Here is a 21,543-nt window from a genome sequence, read left to right on the forward strand (position 1 = left end):
ATGATGTTAGAATCTAGATGCATCTACGTTCATATATTTCATAAACAGTGTCACAAGAAATGTTTCTAGAAACATTTCGAGATCTTGATAAGTGTTTCGTCTAGTAACGTGTAAAATTAGTGTATGTTATATAAATTATTTTATATAAATGATAAAAATAGCGTATCAATTATATTTCAAAAAACGTTCCACGTTTCACATGTTTGTTAGAAATGTTTCAGGTAGAAACGTTTTTTCACATTCTACTGCCCGAAACGCGTTTTCTGGTTACACGGTTCATGAATCATGAATAATTTATGAGATGACAGAATTGTGAAATCGTGAGTTAAAATCATCGATTCTGATTGCTTTGTCCATAATCCAATAGTGAATCATGAATCCTGATTCATCACACAAAAGTCCAAACACATGAATCCTCAGGAGCCCAAAATAGATCCTACCTAGCAAATTTGGAAAGAGCATACTCCAAGGCATGGTGACAAAGTTAATACAGTACTGTATGATGCAGCCTAAACACATGAACTCCTAATGATAATAGAGGATTTTATTTTTGGGCAAAAGAGGCCCAGATGATGTTTCTAAATGCTTAAATCATCAGAATGGTTGTTTCCCAAACAAACAGGTGTTATTGCTACTAGAATTATTGATAAATTCTAGGCAGTGACCAATGTAAAGTCAATAAGTGGGTTAGGGGCATTTTTCCCTCATTTAGAGGTTTTTTCCCCTAACCACAATCAGTTCACTAACCACAGTTAATGAAGGATAAGGTTTGTCACTTAGAGAAAACCTTATCCCCCCTTTGTATTGCTTTACTCTATTCTATTGCATATTCGACGTTCTGCACTCTCTCTCTTGCTTCCCATAGACCTTTTAGGTCTCCAGTGGACATTAATAAACTTTCTTTCTTTCTTTCTCTCGCTCTCCCATTTCTATCATTTGGTATCAAAGCAGGATAAAGTCCTAGACCATCTCCTCTCCTACATCTGTTAGCTCCCACAGTTCCTAACCTCTGTACCTACAGGAATCCTACGCATCAACTACAAGCCTCAGCCCGTGTAAGTTGACCAACAACTCACATTGCTGTCCGTATAGATGTACGGTGGTCTTGCATCGTACCACCTGCTCTGCCGTACAATTGTACGGTCACTTCTGTCAGATATCCGTACAACTTGCACAAAGCCGTCCGTCTAGCTTGAGCGTGCATCCGTACAACTGACAACAGGCCGCCGTACAGTTGACCGTACACATGCATCACTCCGTACACCTGTTCCCTGAGCTATCCGTACTGCTCCTAACAGTCCTTCCGTACATACCTGCAACAGCTCCTCTATCAACGCACATTTGGCCGTACAACAGTACGGTCATCCGTACTGTTCTGATCAATTGTACCAACGCTAACTTCTGCACCTGTGTTGACATTTGGGCCGTACATCTCTCATTAGTTGTCCGTACAACCATACAGTCCGTACTATACGGGATGTTCTAGTCTTTCTATAAAAGGGTTCCTTGGTCATTTGGAGAGTTCTCATTGCAGGTGAATCTTCCAGGTGTTTTTCTTTTGTCGGGCATTTAAGCAGTGAACCATTGTTTGGCTGTGGATTCAAGCAGGTGCATTTGGGGTTGTGGGTGTGCTCATTTGCACACATTGGCAATAGAATTTGATTCTTTTGCAGATAAATTGCAACTTGGGGCTTTCAGTCAACTTGCCCCTTTTAGAGCTGCAATTTCTTGCAAAAATTTGGGGCTTTTTGCTTTACACTGCAATTTCTTGCATTTTTAGGACTTTCAGTCAATTTGCCCTCTTCTGAATGCAATTTCCCTGAAGAAATTGGGGTTTTTGGCATTCTGATGCAATTTGGAAGTGTACAAGCATTTTGGGACTGTTGCAGGCAATTTTGGACTCATTTTGACTGACATTGTAGGCATTGGCAAATTTTGCAATGTTTTTTGACAGATTGAGAGCATTTGCAAGATAATGAAAGTGCATTTTGAGCCTTTGATAGGCTGTGACAGTATTTGTCACTGTGGGCAGATTTTTATTTGTAGATTTCACTTGTGCATTTTTTACATCCCAAGAAGGGATTTTACTTAGTCTGTTTGCTGTATTTTTTGAGATTATCTGGTAAAAATGGCTCAGAACAACCCCAATGAGGTGTTCGGAGTTCTCACACAGGAGGATAAGTTGGATGGCACCAACTACTCCTTGTGGAGTTTCATGGTTCGCAATATCTTGGTTGGCAAAGATCTTTGGGATTATGTCAGTGGAGATGAAGCAAGACCAAATACAGCAACTACACCTGTCACTCCTACAGCTGGAGGTAGGGATAGAGGTGCAAATGCAGCACAAGTAGTTGGAGCAGCCGCTCCAGGAGCTCCCACAGCAGAGCAGAAAAGATGGGACTCTAGAGATGCACAAGCTCTTTCAGTAATTTATCTTTCTGTCAAAAGATTCACTATACCTCATATTCGGTCATGCAAGACATCTATGGCATCTTGGGAGATACTAGAGAGTATGTTTGTAGCAAGAAATGATGCTAGGGTTTCCTTTCTGAAGAGAGAACTTTCCCATACGCATATGGAGGAGAGAGATTCCATGAATTCTCACCTCACAAAGCTTCAGAACTTGAGGGAACAATTGCTGAATATTGATCAAGTCATTCCAGATTCAGAGATGATCACCACCACTCTGAACTCTCTTCATGAGTTCAGAGTGGTAGTGATCATCTCTGAATTTGTCGTTGAGGGGGGGCAACAATCCTCTCTTTTCATGAGTTGGTAGGACTTCTGTTGCAAGAGGAGCAGACTCGCAGAAATATGGCAACCCGGGCTGGCGAGCATGCTATGCTCTCCAAGTTCAAGCCCAAGGGTAAAGGGCAGCAAAAGCCACAAGCCAATCAGCCCACAAATAAGCATAAAGCTGATTCTAGACAGCCCTCTTATAAGGCAAAGGGTGATACAAATAAGCAGAAAAAGAAGGGCATCTGTCATTATTGCAAGAAGCCAGGTCATTATATTGGAGAATGCAAGAAGCGCATAGCCAAAGAGAAGAAAAGGGATTCCGGTATGGCTGTGTCAGATGCATCAGCTCCACATTCTCATGATGGGGGAGATGTTGCAGCCAACTTTGGGAAGACCACTATGCCTTTCTATCTTGCACTTCAGATTTCTCAGTGGAGAGTTCAGATGCTACAGCCACTAATGATGATGACCCATATGCTTTCTTGACTTGCTATTATGATCCTTCAAAGGATGCATGCTCTCTTGATATCGATGAGAAACTTCATACTTGGTATTTTGACGGTGGTACTTCAAAGCACATCACTTCCAAGAGGAGTCTGTTTGTATCTCTGCATCCTCCACCCACCAAAAAGAAGGTGACTTGTGCGAATAATTCTTCTTATGCAGTGTGTGGAGTGAAAGACATTATTCTCACATCCACTGATCGCACAAATTTCAGAATTTCAGATGTTCTCTATGTACCAGGGATAAAGAAGAATTTGCTTTCAGTGTCCTCACTCAATAGAGGAGGATTTCAGGTGGTTTTTGATGATGACAAGTGTGCAGTCAGAGACAAAGAGAATGACTATGCTTTGATGTTGTCTGGCACTTTGTATCGGGGTCTTTTTCAGCTTGATCTATATGAAAAGAGATCCGATCTTGCATTATCAGTAAGCACTCCCACTGCTGCAATGCAAAATGCGGAGTTATGGCATGCCAGGTATGGGCACATGAGCTATTGCAGCTTAATGACACTTCATAGGCATGATATGATTGATGCATTGCCTCCTTTGGAGTCGCCTCCTCCTCATGCATGTGAAGGTTGCATCCTTGGCAAGATGCATAGACATCCCTTCAAGAAGGATGGTACAGTGAAAGCTACATGAAAATTACAGCTTATGCACAGTGATGTCTGCGGTCCCATGAGGACACTGCTTTTGGGAGTTACCTCTATTTTGTTACATTCATAGATGACTTCACCAACTAAACTTGGGTATATGGTCTCAAGGCAAAATCAAAAGTGTTTATGCATTTCAAACACTTTGTGGCTATGGTTGAGAATGAGACAAGACTCAAGGTGTAGACACTTCGCACAGATCAAGGGGAGAAGTATATGTCTCATGAATTTCAGACATTTTTGAAGGAGAAAGGCATCACGCATGAGCTTACAGTGAGGCTTACACCTCAACAGAATGGCAAAGCTGAGCGGAAGAATCACACTCCCATGGAGATGGACAGATGCATGCTCACAAGTAAGAATTGCCTCACTGGTTTTGGCTTGAAGGCCTCATGTGTGCCAACTATATTTTGAATTGGGCTCCTACAAAGGCTTTGAAGACAATCACTCCCTATGAGACATGGCATGGGAGAAAGCCTTCAGTGGACCGTTTCAGAGTTTTTGGTTGTGTTGGATATGCCCACCTGCCTGTGGAGTTTAGACACAAGTTGTCAAATAAGGCACTCAAATGCATTTTTGTGGGATATAGTTCACAAAGCAAAGGCTATCGTCTCTACAATCCTGCTACACGCAAGATTTTTGTTAGTAGAGATGTTATATTCTCTGAAAATTCAGCACATACACATGCTGAATTTCAAATTCCAGCTTCTTCAAATGATGTGTTTGAGGGGATGGTTCCTATCGCATTTGGTTCACTCAGAATTTACAGCAACCTCCTCCAGATCCACATGCCCCGATTCAGCAACCGGCTGATTTAGTACCACCTCACGATGTGGATGAAGTTGTCATGCAAGAGATTTAAGAGATACAAGCAACCAAAACAGTCCCGAATTGGTTGCTTCAGACTCTCACGGAGAGTAAGCTTAAGGCTCCATTGCCTGGCACGACTTGTAGTGCACTGAGGCACGCAGGGGGGGCTCTTTCAATTGAAACATCTTATGCAGAAGGAGCCTGAGACATTTGAAGAAGCAAAGGATAATGTGCATTGGATGAATGCCATGCACAATGAATTGCAGTCCATTCATAAAAATCAGACTTGGGATGTCGTGGATTTGCCACCAGGTAAGCATGCCATCGGTACAAAATGGATTTTCAAGGTCAAATGGAACCCCGATGGGTCCATTGACAAGTACAAAGCAAGGCTGGTTGCCAAAGAATATGCTCAGCAAAAGGGCATTGATTATGAGGAGACATTTGCTCCTACATCGAGGATGACAACCATAAGAACTGTTCTTGGCATGGCTGTACATTTGGATTGGGAAGTCCATCAGTTGGACATGAAAAAAGCATTTTTAAATGGAGACTTGTTGGAAGAGGTGTATGCGAAACCACCTCCAGGCTTTGCGGTATCAGATGATGCACGTAAGGTATGCAAGCTGAATAAAGCTTTATATGGGCTGAAACAGGCTCCCCGTGCTTGGTATGCAAAGATAGATGCCTTTCTGTCCAGCAAAGGTTTCAGCAAGAGTCTAACTGAAAGCACCCTCTACATCAAGAAGGATGGGGGGGAAATCTTGGTCATCATTCTTTATGTAGATGACCATGTCAGATTTGGGCATGTTACATTATTATTTGGGGATCCAATTCATTCAAGACGTGGTATCATTATGTCTCAATCCAAGTATGTTAAAAAACTCTTGGATAGATTCAGGATGCAAGATTGCAAGCCTATAGCTACTCCCATTAGGCCAGGGCTGAGGCTTACAATGTATGATGAAAGAGAATCTGTAGATGCCACACTCTACAGTCAGGCGGTTGGATGCCTCATATAACTGGGCAATACACGGCCCGATCTTCAGTTTGCAGTATCTCAGGTGAGCAGGTATATGCACAGCCCAAAGACAACATATTGGCATGCTGTAAAACGCATATTCCGTTACTTGCAAGGCACAAAGTCTTATGGCTTGATGTTTCCCAGGGGGGGGGGGCTTGCAGATGCATGCTTACAGTGATTCAAATTGCGCTGGAGAGACTGACACTAGGCAGTCCACAAGTGGTAACTGTTTCTTTTTGGGCAAAGCTTGCATTTCTTGGCTGAGCAAGAAGCAATCTACTGTGGCTACTTACTCATGTGAAGCTGAGTACAGTGCAGCTTCACAGCAACAGTTAAATGTGTTTGGCTGCGTCGTTTGCTTGCTGATCATCATCTTTCATTGGAGGGTCCTTCTCCGATTCTCACTCATAGTCAAAGTGCTATAGCAGTGGCAAAGAATCCTGTGTTTCATGCTCGCACAAAGCACATTGAGGTTCACTATCACTATGTCAGAGAGAAGGTGCATGCAGGAGAGATCAGTATGATCTATGGGTCAACACATGACAATGTTGCAGACATCTTCACCAAAGCACTTCCACGTGAGAAGTTTGAGGCATTTCGCAGTGCCCTGAACTTCTCTCCTTTTGGTGATTGATCATTTCCTTGTACTGGACATTGGCACTGCAGGGGGGTGTTAGAATTATTGGTAAATTCTAGGCAGTGACCAATGTAAAGTCAATAAGTGGGTTAGGGACACTTTTCCCTCATTTAGAGGTTTTACCCCCTAACCACAGTTAGTTCACTAACTACGGTTAGTGAAGGATAAGGTTTGTCACTTAGACAAAACCTTATCCCCCCTTTGTATTGCTTTACTCTATTCTATTGCACATTCGACGTTCTACACTCTCTCTCTTGCTTCCTGCTCTCGCTCTCCCATTTCTATCAATTGCAGTAAAAAATCCTCCTGCCTTAAATATCACCTATTTCACTTTCAACCAATCATTGTTAAAACAAAACACCTTTAAAACTGGCTTAAATCTCTATTAAAAATCAGAAAGTGAGAAGTACTTTACAATGCATTCGGATTATAAGTCCACTGAGATTCTCGCACCTTACCACTAACTGTTGCATGCGCACCCCTAGGATAGTTTGCAGCTATTTTGTTCAGGAACCAATTGTTGGCAAAGCGAGATCCCCGAAAAAACTTTTTCACATGCAAGACAGCCCTCTGCTTCTCTGTACCAGCAGCTCCAGTAGTGTCTACAGGCACTTGCTGAATGGACTCCGACTCTTGGTCCATTGTACTTGCAACCAAAATTTCAAGAATTCCTAAAGTTGATGTAGCATGAGTTCTGTGAATTGTACATATCGAACACGACAGATGTGAATTGTACATACCGTTAGGGAGCCAAAATCCATTATAATCTATAACACAGAAACTGTATAAAAAAATTATGTTCTAGCAAGGTGCATTGATAAAAGCATTAAATCATACCTGCACTAAAACCTCTCAGCCTAGAGAGTTCGTTCTACCCCGCTGGAAAACTTACCCATTATCACTAGGAACGAGTCACTAAGAAGAACATTGTAACATCTAGCTCTTTTGAGTGTTGTGGTTTAAGCCTTCCTTGAAAAGTCATGCCCAAACCACAATACACAATAGAAAATAAATCGACAACAAGATCACACCTGAGATCTAAATCCTACTTAGTATATGTGCACAAGCATATATGAACTCCACTCTGAACATGAAGTAGACGGTGAGATGTAGCAACCACTAGATGAATAGAAATTTCAACTGACAAGACCAAAAATAGATACCAAAGTACACAACCTATACCAGGTGGACAGTGGGATGCTGCTCTACCGGTGCTAAACCTGACACCACAAACTTTTGCTCAGTCGCCTGCTGACTACTCTTGATGTAACGAGGTCTTCAGTGGCATATGGCAAGGCCCGTCAACCTCTCTGCTCCTCTATGATCCGCTCGCCAATTGTTGCACACTTCTGAGAAGGCCTGAGCTGCAGCCTGAAATGTTCTTAACTGAATGCCATTCTGCCCACCTCAATGGGGGCCTTATATAGGAGCTGAGACCCCTCCTAATTTGAGTGACTGTCCCTCTGTCCTGCCGACCAGCATTACTGTTGGCCAAGCCTTCTGCCAACTAGTCTGTTGGTTAGTTGACCAGCTTGGTTGGCTGGCAGACCAGACCAAGCCATGGAGTCCTATAAAGCCCCTCCAATGATCCAATTGCTTCCCACACCCAGGGCTAACAAAAGCCCCTTGTGCCTCTCCAATGGGGCCTCAAACTGGCTGCAATCCTGCCCTAAATGGCCCATGTGTGGCTCAAAGGCTGGCCAACAACCCCAAAAGGAACTCCGATTTCTGCCCCCACGGTAGCTTGTGTTGTGCCCAAGTGTTCCTCCATCCATAATCCCCCTAACTCTCTATAAATGTCAATCCTCATTCTTTCCTCATTTGGGGGCTTACAAGTGGGGAATTAAACCTTCTCTTCAGACCGCATCATCTCTGGTGATATGTTAAATAACAGATTCTGCATTGAACAATGTCTCAAATTAGATCGCATTAAATCCCTGTCCCAGGAGTGTTAACTACTTCAAGTAATATCTTCAGCAATAAAAAATACACTATAATGTCGGCCTATCCATGGAGACACCATGGGCGGTTAGCCGTTAGGAGGTAAGTGAATATGAACAATCGGATTTCCCATTATCTGCTCTCTCTCTCTCTCGCTCTAAAGATTCCAGCCAAGAGAGGCATTGCATGCCATCCTCAATTGTGCCCATACTCACAAGCTTATGCAAGTAAATGACAATTTTGTTAGAAGCCATGCAATGATCACACAACATGTTGCACAAGCATTGTGTTCTGAGGAAGTGAGTGCTCACTACGTATGAGAAAAGAAGACATCATGACCATGGTTGTACAAGTCTTTAGGTTGGGAAGGATTTTATTTTTGAAATTTAAGGTGCAAGCTTCAAAAAAACGTTGTTTTGGAATTTGAAAGAAGGGAGAAGGGGAGGAAACTATTCAAGAAGCATAGGACACACATAGATGACTTGCAGCATCTACATATAGAAATGGTCGTTAAGAGCAAAGAAACCATGAGAGAATCTTATAACAGAGGGCTGAGAATGAAGGAAGGAGACACTGAAAGCCATGCAAGAGGAATTGTAGCAACATCAGGTAAGTTTATAGAGTTTTCAAAAAAAGGTGCCAGATGGAAGCACCTTATGATTAGGTGTGTTCCAAAAGGCGCTGAAACCTTTGAACGTACAATAAGGTGTGAGCTGAATTCAAATCAGCCATGATCATGAGCTGGAGGTTCTCAATTCCACTCCACTCTATATCAGAAATAAAGAATGATAGTTCTAATGAGACTCAAAAGCATGATTATTATGATCATCATGACCTGGAGCTCCTCAACTACACTCCATTCTATGTCAGAAACAAACACACACACAGAGACTTGGAAGAATGATGATTCTGATGAGACTCAAAGCATGATGATAATGATTATGTTAACATCCACTAGAAACCAGATGTAGCCTATGTGACAGAAGAATCATTACCATAGTTGTAGGCCATTCTATTGGATATCCATAGGTGCCACTCATTCCTTGGTATGTGCTTTGTAGTTACATTCAGTTAGTTAAGTTGGTACAGTTAGTACATGTACCACTTAGGATAGTTAGGACGCATAGTCCAGTTAGGGCACTTAGCCCTAGGGTTTTGTTATATTGGTTGTCTCTTGAGCCTCCACTCAATTTTACACAATTCATTACAACATCTCGTTTTTTGTCTTCTCTCCTTCATTTTGAGCTTCCATTGCTTGCCATAGCCTACAGTGGTATCAGAGCAGGTTGGGGATTCATTCCTACAGCCATTGGCAGCTTGTTCAAGCTGTTTGGCAACCCCTGGACCTCTCTTTTCTGCTGGTTTGCTGGTTTTCTACACACCCGTGAGCACTCCTGGCCTCCTCAAGCATTTCCATCATGAGAACTCCGTTCTTGGCACGGGAAATCAGTGTTTTTTGCAGAAGACCGTGAAGTGGTGCAGAATTCGAGCCATTTTCCTACATTTTTTTCTGCAGCAGCCTCACAGGTGTGAATCCGTACAGCCTTACGGACTGTACGGACCAGCTGCAGCTGCATTTAATGCATTGCTGACACTGTACTGACTGTATGGATGAAAATACGCTGCAATCAAAGCCTTCCAAAGGCTGTACAGAATTGTACGAACAGCTGTGAGGCCATTTTCCTGCTGTGCACGCATTTAGTGCTGTACGCCGTGCCTCGAGGTTTGTGCCAACGTGTTCAAAGCTTTTTCCAGCCTTTCGGAGCTATCTCGTGATGCATGCCGGTGATAGAAGACATTTGGAGATTGCTGAAGTGAGCTGGAGGTCCCTCCTTGAGCTTATTCCTCTTCAATTGTCTGCCTCGAGCTGCAAATACCCCTCCATTGGATCACCCTCCTCTCATCTCCAAGTGCTCTCCTCCTCATGGGAGCACTCTTTCTTGCTGAAAATCTCATTTCCAGCCTTCTCTTGGCATCTCTCATTGCCATTTGCTGTCTTTTTTACCTCTCCCTCAAGGGTGAAATTCTCTGCTCACATTTGGAGCCTTTTCCCTGTTGCTTCTTCGGCCCACATCGTTGGGTAAGACTTTGTTGCGTTGGTTCATTCCAATTTCTGCAAATCAGCCCTTTCTTTGCTTCATTTGCATTTTGGAAAGGTATCACGAGCGCGTGATTTCTGGCGCATGCATGTTGGCCTGCATGTGGGCAAGACCCTGGGAAAACAAGGAGCGAGGTCAAGGGTTGCTTGATGTGCTAGAACCCCTAGCATTTGTGCCTTGGGGGTGAATTTTGGGGGTTTGAGCTCAAGGGGGGGAAGGGGGGGCAAAAAGACCTTTAAAGTTCACGTTGGCCATTGGTTGAGCCATTAAAATGCCCCACTAGAGGGGAGCAAGGGGTAATTTAAAACGTAGGACCCACGTGGCACCTACTCTGACCACGTGGCTTTTCCCATGCTATTGTTGGAATTAGCATGGTTGCAAGTGGAAGAATGAGGAAGAAACACTAGATCATTGTAGCGCTATCTGACGACACCTTTAGTCCTAGGCTCGTGGCTCGTCGCACATGCCAAGGCTTGGTGTTGCCACTCAGCCCTTGAAGAATGGACTAGTTCCTAGGATGCCTTGGTGACACTCCTTGCAAGAGAGAACCCTTTCACGTCGCAACTTATGTATTGATTTGGTGGAGAGAGGCCTAGCTAGTCACTCGGGGCCACCTTGACGATGCTAATCTAGCTTAGGAAGGGTGGCTGGTTGCAAGGAGTAGGACCCATGTTGCAAGTTGCTTTTGAAGAACCTATCAAAAACGAGGCAAGTGGCTGAAGAGGCAATTGGCTGAAGCATAGGGTGGCCTTATGAGCTCATCTTTCGGCGGTCTTGATGCCTCGAGAAAGCAAGATCCGATCAAAGTGATTGTGCAGGGGGGCAAGGCTTTGATAAGCACTCTTGAAAAGGAACACGGGGATAAGGCTTGATAAGCACTCCTGTGAAATAGTAAATCAAGGCCGAAAGGAACTTTGAACCAGGTGAACGCACGAAAGGTAGCTTCATAAGAGATTCCAAAGCTTTTGGCATGTATCATGTTTCGTGTGAGAACATGTTTTTGGTTTCCCTAGGAGATGGGTCACATGCAGGCAATGGTTGCTAGGCAAATGGCATGTCGTTGGTACACAAGAATCCATGCATGAGATTGGAAAGTATCCCTAGAATCCCGAGAGGGATGGTACAAGTGTGACTGCCATAGTGTTTGTTGTATTGTGATGCTAGCTCTCTTATGGGAAACAAGTTGATGTATCGAGATATGTGCGACCCATAGGGTGAGCGACTATTAGTCACGGCACTCATGGGCAGTGAAGAAAGCTCTTGTATGCTTTCTTTCTTTGCTTTGAGCAGATGGATGACTACTTGGGCACTAGTGACAGTTGGGGGGGGGGGGGGGGGGGGGGGGGGACTGAGTGGTTGAGTGCGCTACTAGTAACAGCAGTTCCAGGCTGAGTGCAGTCAATCTGAAATAGAGATGAATTCTTATTGCCATGTTTAGTGAGAGGGTGAACAATAAAGGCTATGCAGGGTATGTGGATGCCCACTGGGATGTCGAATGCCCCAGTTGTAAGAAGAAATGTATCCTTTATGTAGACTAGAATTCGGGGCCTCTCACTTAAGTAAAGAAATACCAAAACGGGCGCCAAGGTTTGGGGCCAATCTGTGTCTTTGTCTTGGTGCGAGGGCGCTCTAGCTCCCAATCTGTTGGTAATACTTTTGCTGAAATTGTTGATGTAACAGTGTTGATTGGTTACTTGTTGGTTTTATTGCCCTTTAAATTATTGAAGGCTGGTTTCAAAAGGCCTTGTGTTGCCTTTTGGGCAGCAGGTACACCTTGAGACAGCAGAGTCTTTTGCAGTGAAAAGCTTTGAAGCTTGAGCAGTGTTTTGCCTTTTGATTTTGAGAGGTTGCCCTTCTCTCATTTGCCTTGTCAATTGGTGCAGCTTCTAGTGCTACAGCTCCTACCTCTGGTATTACAGGTGTTACTTCAGGCTCATCTGGTGATGGGTCTAATGCTACTTCTAGAGCAATTGCAACTTCTACTACAAGTACTTTGCCTCTTACACAAGAGTGGATTCAGTGGGATGGTTGTGATGCCAAAGCACATGCCTTGATCGCTCTTTAAGTTAAAAGGGTCATTACCCCTCATATCTGGACTTGCAGGACAGCAAAGCAAGCATGGGATCAGCTTGAATCCTTATATCAGGTGCAGAATGAGGCACGGGATGCCTATCTCATAAAAGTAGTTGAAGGACTTGAAGCTTGAAGAGGATGGTAACATTGATACCTATCTTACCATTGTTAAGGATTTGAAAGAGCAGTTGGCTAACATTGATGAGGTAATGCCTGATTCTCAGCGTGTTTCTAATACCCTTGACGGGTTGCCTGACTCTTATCATGGCTTTGCTACTACATTGAGGTTGGCGGATGGCAATGCTAACCATTATTCCTTCTACCAGCTAGTTGCCCTCTTACTTCACGAGAAACAAAGCCGAGCAAACCGCAATGCTCCTATGGCTAGTGATCAAGCCTTTGCTGCCCAGCATAAAAACAAAGACAAAAGCAAGGTGTCAACTAGTAAACCCCTTGAAGGAGTCGTCTAGTCTTGCAGTATCTGGTTCTCCTAGTCCACATGATAGACATGAGTCAGCTAACTTTGCACAAGTCCAGCATTGGGCTTTTCTTGTTACATGTCAGTATAATCCTGATGTTCATGATGCTTGCATGACACTTTCTAAAGTATCTAATGCTTGGTTCTTTGATAGTGGTGCTAGCAAGCACATTACTTCCTGTAGGACGTTATTCAGCTCACTTGAGCATGCATCTAAGGGGGGGACAGTCACATGTGCCAATAATGCATCATATACAGTGAAAGGCATTGGACAAGTTGCTCTTACTTCTGTTTCTGGCGGTCTAGTCACTCTAGAGAATGTGCTTTATATTCCAGGCATTCACAAGAACCTAATCTCCATTTCAGCCATAGCTACTTGTGGCTATCACGTTCTCTTTGATGGTGTTCGGCGTGCGGTCTATGATGCTACACATGCCTTTACCATCGTCTTGACTAGGACATTGGCTAGAGGGCTGTATAGACTTGATGCCTATGACAAATACTTGGATGATGCTAAGCTTGCAGATGCAGATGCATTTGTTGTCGATTCTTCTACCATGGCAGATACCCATTCGTGGCACGAGAGGTTTGGACACCTCAACTTTGGGGCTTTGGTGAAGCTACATAAGGATGGTATGGTTATTGATCTTCCAAAAATGCATATCCCTTCAAACCTTGCTTGCTTGATAAGATGCACCGTTTTGCATTTTCCAAGATGGGAGAGTTGGTGCCTCACGCAAGCTGTATTTGGTTCATAGTGATGTTTGTGGACGCATGTGGGTTATTTGTCACATGCATTGATGACTTCACCAAGTATACTTGGATTTTCGCTTTAATATCCAAATCTGATGTTTTTGCATGCTTCAAGCATTTCATTGCCTTGGTTGAGAATGAGAGTGGGCTGAAAATTGCTCACATTAATACAGATAGGGGGGTGAATATATGTCAACGGAATTTGATGATTTTTTTGCCTCACGTGGCATACATCATCAATGCACTGTGCCTTACACTCCTCAATAGAATCCTATGGTTAAGCGCAAGAATAGATCAGTCATGGAGATGGCCAAGTGTATGTTGAAAGGCAAGCACTTCCAAATTACATTTGAATAGATGTCCCACCAAGGCATTGAAGACCATCACACCTTATGAGGCTTTGACAGGTCGTAAGCCCAAGATTTCTCACATGAGGACTTTTGGATGCTTGGCATATGCACATGTGCCTTCTTAGACACGCACAAAGTTGGATAATGAAGCTATCAAATGCATTTTTAGTGAGTATAGCTTAGAGAGAAAGGGCTATAAGCTCTACCAGCCCCACACGGGCAAGTGTTCTATCAGTAGGGATGGTGTATTTGATGAATTCTCCCCTAGGCCTTTGCTGGACTGTCAAAAACAGCCCTCGGTTGCTACATCTGGTGGTCATTTGCAGCACATGTGCAGCATGGTATTCAGCCTCCTTTACAACCAAATATGCCTCAACTTGATCAGGAAATGAGTAACAACCAAGCAACTCATCCCCAGGTCATGAAGAAGGGTAGCAACACCCTTCCAAACCATCCTCGCCTGAGTGCACTCCCAAAGTGTAAACTACTCGGTGCTTTCTTTCATTTCAGACAACGGATTTTGCAGAGGCGTTTGAATGAAATGATTGCGAGTTGCCAAACACATATACTTGAACTTAAGAGTTTGCAATTAAGCTGGAATTAAGACTTATACAGCTTAAACACAAAGTGACATCATTGGAAAATGCAATATGATTGAGGGGCCAAGACGCCCCCCCCCCCCCCCCCCTTATCCAAGCTCACTTTATTCTTGAAAATGGAGATACAAGACCAAGGTGCAATGCACCTTCCAAACTAATGAACTCAGTGAAAACCTAGGACCTAGATACAAGACTCAAGAGCATATGTGTAAGGTAGACAACAAAAAGGAGGACTTCAAGCTCAGGTTTCAACTCTTGGCTTGCCCAATCCACAAGGAAGAAGCCTACAACAATCACCACTTACATCCAACATTAGAGACAAGCACTAGTTTTTAGAAAGATAGTAGAACAACATGAAATAGTGCTGTAAATGAGATAAACTTGACAATATAGGCTACCTTCGTGACTTGACCCTTTTGTAGATGAAGTCCTTGATGCCACTGAAGCTACCTTGGGAGAGGAGAGTGTGGAAATGGGGCTGGAATGAGAACAGCTTAGAAAAAGAGCCTGTAGGCTAGAGAGAGAATGCTTTTATCGAGTGATAGCTATAGAGAGAGAGTGCCAATGCTGATCCCAAGGGAGATGTAAGAGAGGAGCTGCTGCTGTTCCAGAGGTGCACAGAAAGGCAGATTTCTGCAAGGGAAATGGGCTGGAACAGTAGAGAGAGAGATTCTGCAGTAGAGAGAGAAATACTGCAGCTGGAGAGAGAAAGGGGCTGTGGCTGCTCCAGGCTAGGTGAAGGAGAGAGGATGCTGCTGCTGTTCCAGAAGAGCTGAGAGGGGGCAGATTTCTGGAGAGGAGGGGCTGGAACTGTAGAGAGAGAATGTGCTGTTGTAGAGAGAGAAAGTGCTGCTGAGGTGAGAGAATGGCCTGGGGAGAAGCTAGATGCACCCAAGGAGCTGGAGAGGTTCTGCTGCATCATCCAAAAGGAGGGAGAAGAAAAGTGACGAAATTTTCATGTGAGGAATGAAGGGGAGAGGCCTTCTTTTATAGGCTCAGCCCCCCCCCCCACGCCTAGAGTGGAAGGTGGACACTTGTCCCACATTTTTGGTGGGCTGCAGTCCCAAAGAGGACAGCCCACAACCTGCCCCAAATCTACCAGATTTGGGGCCAAACACTTGGCCTGCATGCCCTACCACTTGCCATGCATGCTGCCACATGTGTGGGACAGGTGGACTGACCTGCCAGCTCGCTTATGATGTGCCAATGCCAGAGGCACACTCTCGTGTACAGCCAAAGAGAGAGAGATCTCATAGGGGACGGTCTCATAGCAGGAAGAGATCGAGGCATCATCACCGATCTCCCAGTCCTTCACCGTCTACCTCGAGCTCGACTTCTGTATCTTCTTCTTTATCGGATAAACCATCCAAGAAAAGAAGGAAACACAAGAAGTCTAGGAAGAGTAAATCTTCCAGAGAGACCAAGGAATTCAAAGAGGGAGGTAAATCTGTCAAGTTTATGACCTATAATGGACAATATGGTCATACAGACAAAGCATTGCAGTTCATCAGGCAGTTTGATGCTTCGGTACTTAAAAGTTTTCAGAATCCTCCAAGTTAAGAATGGTCAGTTTGCACTTGACAGCGACAGCTAGTGCATGGTGGAGTGCACAGACCACAGATGGGTCAGCCCCAAAGAGGTGGAAGGACTTCAAGAAAGCCTTCTACCAGTAGTTTATGCCTAAACAGTTTAGAGATCATGTTCTTCAAGATTGGGACAATTTGCATATGGATGCAGGAGATACGGTAGATGTGTACAACCAAAACTTTTGGGATGCTTATTTGCAGATTCAACCTTTCAAAAAGATCTCCAAAGGAACCCAATGAGAAAGTACAGAGCAAGTCTCAGTCCAAGAATTCAGGCAGTAGTGAATGCTTTGGAAGCAAAGAACATTCAAGAGCTTATGCATTCAGCTTCAGTAGCTAGTCTTGTGCCGTTACAAGATCCATCCACGGTACTATCCTTGCATGCAGAACGTGCTGAAAGAAAGAAAACAGAATTTTCAAAATCACAAAAGAAAGAGTATCCCAAGGTTGAAAAGAAAGGGTTTCAGCCTCAGAAGCCGAGGGGTACTCAGTAAGGGTTTCAGCCTCAGAAGCCGAGGGGTACTCAGTTTTCAAAGTCATATAAAGGCAAATCCCCATTCACTCCTGAACAGATAGCTGAATTCCGCAGAGATGGGAAATGCTTTTAGTGTGGGAAAGAGGGGCATATGGCTGCCCAGTGCCCTGAGAAGCCTTCAGGTTCTAAGGAGCAGAAAAAGCCACAAGTACCACCGAGGCCAATGGTGGGAGCAGTCCCAGTTGTTTTGGGTAGTACCTCAGACCCAAAGGAAAAAGAGCTTTTGCTATCATGGGGAAAGATAAGAGATCAGCAAGCATTAATCCTATTTGATCCAGGGTCTACAGACAATTTCATATATGAAGATTTAGCCCTGAGATTAGGGATAAAAACTGAAGAGCTAGGCAGAGCTCTTGATGCTGATCAAATGTTCCAAGGGAATCCAGTGCAAGTCACTCCTTTGATTGGAAAGCTTCATGTCGCCCCCCTTCAGCCCGTTGTCGCGCCTCCCCTTCAGCCCGTCTGGCTGCTGCAGGTCGTGCCTTGGTGATCGAGCCCCTCCTTCAGCCCGCTCGCATTGTGCCCCCCCTTCAGCCCGACTGGCTGCTGCTGGTCGCGCCCTGCTGGTCGAGCTCCCCTTGCCCTTCAGGTCGCCCCTTCAGGCTGCCATCTAGGCCGCCCTTCAGGCCGCCAGTAGCTGTTTTCTGCCCCTCCCTTGCGCTTCAGGCTGGGCTGCTTAAGGGCCCTCTCCGGGGCTGTTCTGCTCGTGTTCCGGGGAGCTGAGTTCCTGGGCTGCTTCCAGGCATTGGCAGAGCTTTCTGCTTCAGCATTGAGCGGCCTGTTTTCATTCCACGCAGGCTGAAGTTTGGGGCATTCTTTAACCAAGGGTTTTTTGGGGATTCTAGAGGTTGGTTGCGAGTTCTTGGTGGGTATTTTCGGCAGAGGTAGCTCCTCCCCTCATGACAGCGCAAGCTGAGACAATGGAGGACACTAATGCCACTCCCGTCGCCGAACCTGAGGAGATTGAAGTCACAGTTTCTTTTCCTCCTGACATTGTGCAGATGATTGAGGTAGCAGAGGAGGGTTTTCATTTGACGCACATCATTGGCTTTCTACTCGATAGAGGCCAACAGTTACGCGTGATTGGGTGTACACCAGCATGGCCTCTTTGGGTGTCTCAGTTACAGTTTTCCGATTGCTTGGCAGAGGGTACTTTTCTGTTGGGCTTCAGTCTGCAGAGCAAGCTCCAAGAGTACTTATGAGCTCACCGATTCAGTTTCAGAGCAGAGTCATCCATTTGTGGCCTTGGTGGAAGCACTTCAGTACTTCTTCCCCGAGACCGCGTCAAGTCTCTTTTTGGATGCTTTTCCCTGAACTTCCTGATGAGGTCAGCTCTTGTTGCAGAGCTGTGGAGCATATGGCTAGCGTGGCAGGTACAGTCATCCCATCAGGTGCTAGACTTTCCTATGCTCAGTCACTTGCTGGTACAGGTGTTACGAGGGTCAGACTCACTTCAGAGTTCCCCCCTCCTCGACCTTTGCCTACTTTGATTTCGTACTCCACGGGAGATGGGGTCCAGATGCAGCAGAGGGTTTTGTACGAGGGGCTTCCTGATCAGTGTCTTTTCTGTCAAAAAAGAGGTCACTTTATTAGGGATTGCCCCAGTCGTCCGCCTCGATCAGAGACTCCGGATCCTTCTAGTGACCCAGAGCCTCCAGGGGTCTCTGAGCCTGCTTCGACTCATTCAACAGAACGAGAGGAGACTCCTCTGGGGGAGCCTCCAGTGGACTCAGAGGACCTAGAGGTGCCTCCAGTGGAACAGCTTTCACGGAGAGCTCAGAGGAGACGGAGATAGAGGGAGAGCCAGCAGTACGAGCAGCCCCAAGTACAAGCTCACAGATGGTTGAGAGTTGAGACACATGTGTAGGAGACCCCGGAAAGGGGAGATGTAGAGGACCATCCGCAGGCAGGTCTTGACACTATGCAGGAGACGGTAGCTCAGGGAGTCGAGACACATGTGCAGGAGACCCCGGAAAGGGGAAATTCAAAGGACCATCCGCAGGCAGGTCTTGACACTATGTAGGTGACGGTAGCTCAGGGAGTCGAGACACATGTGCAGGAGACCCCAGAAAGGGGAGATGCGGAGGACCATCCACAAGCAGGTCTTCACACTGTGCAGGAGACAGTAGCTCAGGATTTGATGACTCTAGACACTACTACCCCGGAGGTTCAGATATTGGTTACGGAGACAGTTATTCAGCAGGAGACTGCTCAGGTTGCAGTTACTGTGATGGATGCCTCTCCCCAGCAGTCCATTGAGAGAGTGGTATTTTACAACACAGGTCAGAGTCAGAGCCCGTCCGAGGATCTCATGCGCCTGTACGAGGTTCCCTCAAGACCCCTTTCACAGCCCCGTCGCACAGTACCTTCCTTTGTTGCTATGCGGAGCGTCCTTTTAGACACCCCTCCCAGTACAGCCTCGTCCTCGCAGCTTTTCACTCCTGGTTTATCCAGATCTTTTGTGAGTGTGGTCACAGATTTTGCTCAGTACCCAGACAGGCCTGAGGATTGGGAGATCCTAGCAGACGAGATCGAGCGAGAGTATCAGTCACCCACACGGACAGGCACCTCGTCGCAGATTCTTCCTCTCCCTCTCACCTATTCCAGGAGCAGAGTCAGGATGGCTCAGCCCTTTTCAGCTCTTTTGACTCCTAGACCTGACCCCAGGATGGTTGACAGAGATCTGCCCGTTGAGTTTGGGCCCTTTTTGGCTCGAGGGGTTATCACAGACTCCCTCACTCGATTGGAACTTCTACCGGTGTTTTGCCGACGGTCAGAGGAGGTAGAGGAGTACTTGGGATCTGTTACTCTCTCCAGAGAGGGGCACGTTCTTCGTTTCTCCGCAGGTAGCTTTCGATCTCGAGGGAGCGAAAGCTGGTCAGCTGAGTTACTTGACACTGAGATTGCTAGACAGCTCATGTGCATGACCCAGTTTTCATCAGTTCACCGTATTGTCAGCTCGAAGATTCATTCTTGCCCTAGGACTCTTCGACCTGGCTTGGGTGGCAAGGCCTTTCTATTTCTGTTCTTTGAGATTCAGGGAGACTGTGATTTGCCCAGGAGTGCTGGTTGGTTTGACTTTCAGCTCCTCAGTTCGCGCCAGAGTACTATTCCCTTGGATGGAGCCATTTTACATGAGTTGGGGCAGATTTGGAGTTTGATCAGAGACCGACTTTGGATTGCGCCGTTAGAGAGAGAGTTTTGTGCCATTGCCGCTGGCACACCCTCACTTCCATCCGATGTCTAGGTTGTCCATCATTTCTTGGAATGTGAGAGGACTGAACCGCCACAAATTTACCTCAGATGCAGATGGTCGTAGATTGGGAGTTCCTAGATTGCAGTAGCTTAGGGACTCCCTTCGGTTTATTTCCTCAGGGTCCCCTCCAGACATTGTGCTTATCCAGGAGCATAAGCTCTCCCAGGACAGGATTGATAGATGCAGATCCTTACTCAGAGGACAAAGCCGGACATATTGGAGCCTAGTGGATGGCACGAGGGGAGGAGTTTGCATTTCAGTTTCAGCTAGGTGGGCCTCAGAGATCACCCAAGAGGGTACACTAGTGGAGAGCAGAGCATGCTATGTTATTCTTCATATTGAGAGCACAGCAGTTGGTATTCTCAATGTGTATGCTCCCACGGATCCAGCCCACAGACGTGCTTTTTTTAAACAGCTCAGAGAGTCCCTTCCTCAGGCAGACACCTGGATTGTTGAAGGAGATTTCAACATGGTTGAATTCTCTGAAGACAAGTCGGGTCAGATAGAGGGTGGCCTTTCTGATAAGGAGAGAGTGGAGTGGGATAGTTTTGTTTTGCATGCTGGACTTCATGATGCAGCTCGATTGGACAACTTTCGTCACTTGGCTGACAGTCTTCAATTCTCTTGGTCTGGGGTTTTCCATGGCTCTCTTTCTTTGGTCAGACTTAACAGGTTTTATATTGGCCAATGGGGCCAGGCTAGAGGAGGATAGATTGGGATCTGCCCGGGTTATGTTTTATCTGACCATGCTCCAGTCCTATTACAGATTCTTCCTACCTCTCGATTGGAGAGCACAGGCTCTGTGAGAGTTCTGGACTTTGTTTTTCAGGACACAGAGTTTCTGGAACGGTTGAGAGAGGCTTGGCTGTCAGAGGATACTCCTGTGGATCAGGGCTGGTTGATGTGGGTAGAGGGAGCTTTGGCTAGAGTCAGCATGGCCTGCCAGTTGAGGGCAAAAGAGGAGAAGGAAAAGCTCAGAATCAGAGATTTGGAACGCAAGAGCGAAGGTATCCAGACTTCAGAGATTGATTCAGAGTTTTCCTCATTCTCTTTTCATCAGATGGCAACTTTCGGAGGCTCAGGAGAGACTAGAGGAGATTCAGGGCAGGAGGGCCCAGTTCAGGTTTTACTCCCAGCAGACTTTCTGGATTCAGAAGGGGGATAGATGCTCTAGAGAGTTCTTCACGGCAGTGGGTCAGAGATACTCTTCGGACAGTCTTCGTAGACTTGTGGATGAGGCCGGGTCTCTTCAAACGGACCCTCACCGTCTTGTTGAGATCACTTCTGATTTTTATTCCACTCTTTACACCGCCAATCCAGTCACCGAGGAGATGATCACAAAGCCAGAGAGGAGATTTGGAGCCATGTCCCCCGGATGGTCTCAGACTGGATGAGTCATGTTTTGGATAGCCCACTATCACTCCTGGAGATCACGGACACGTTACATGAGCTGCCCAGAGACAGATGCCCGAGGGAGGACGGTTTGTCGCCACTTCTTTTTAGAGCT

At 45.6% G+C, this 21,543-nt stretch overlaps 1 protein-coding gene across 1 annotated transcript in view; it reads right to left on the reverse strand.

Moving 5' to 3' along the window:
- LOC147898768 (DEAD/DEAH box RNA helicase family protein) overlaps nt 1-21,543 on the reverse strand; it is a 178,657-nt gene that overhangs the window by 95,194 nt on the left and 61,920 nt on the right. The window contains exon 9 of the mRNA XM_087378942.1: nt 6,820-7,060. Within this exon, the coding sequence (XP_087235068.1) occupies nt 6,820-7,060 (241 nt within the window). The remainder of the gene's footprint in view (nt 1-6,819; nt 7,061-21,543) is intronic.

Source organism: Dipteris shenzhenensis, chromosome 9 (assembly GCF_047967505.1).
Source record: "Dipteris shenzhenensis isolate YYH24624 ecotype China chromosome 9, Dip_SZ_1.0, whole genome shotgun sequence".
Lineage (NCBI taxonomy): Eukaryota > Viridiplantae > Streptophyta > Polypodiopsida > Gleicheniales > Dipteridaceae > Dipteris > Dipteris shenzhenensis.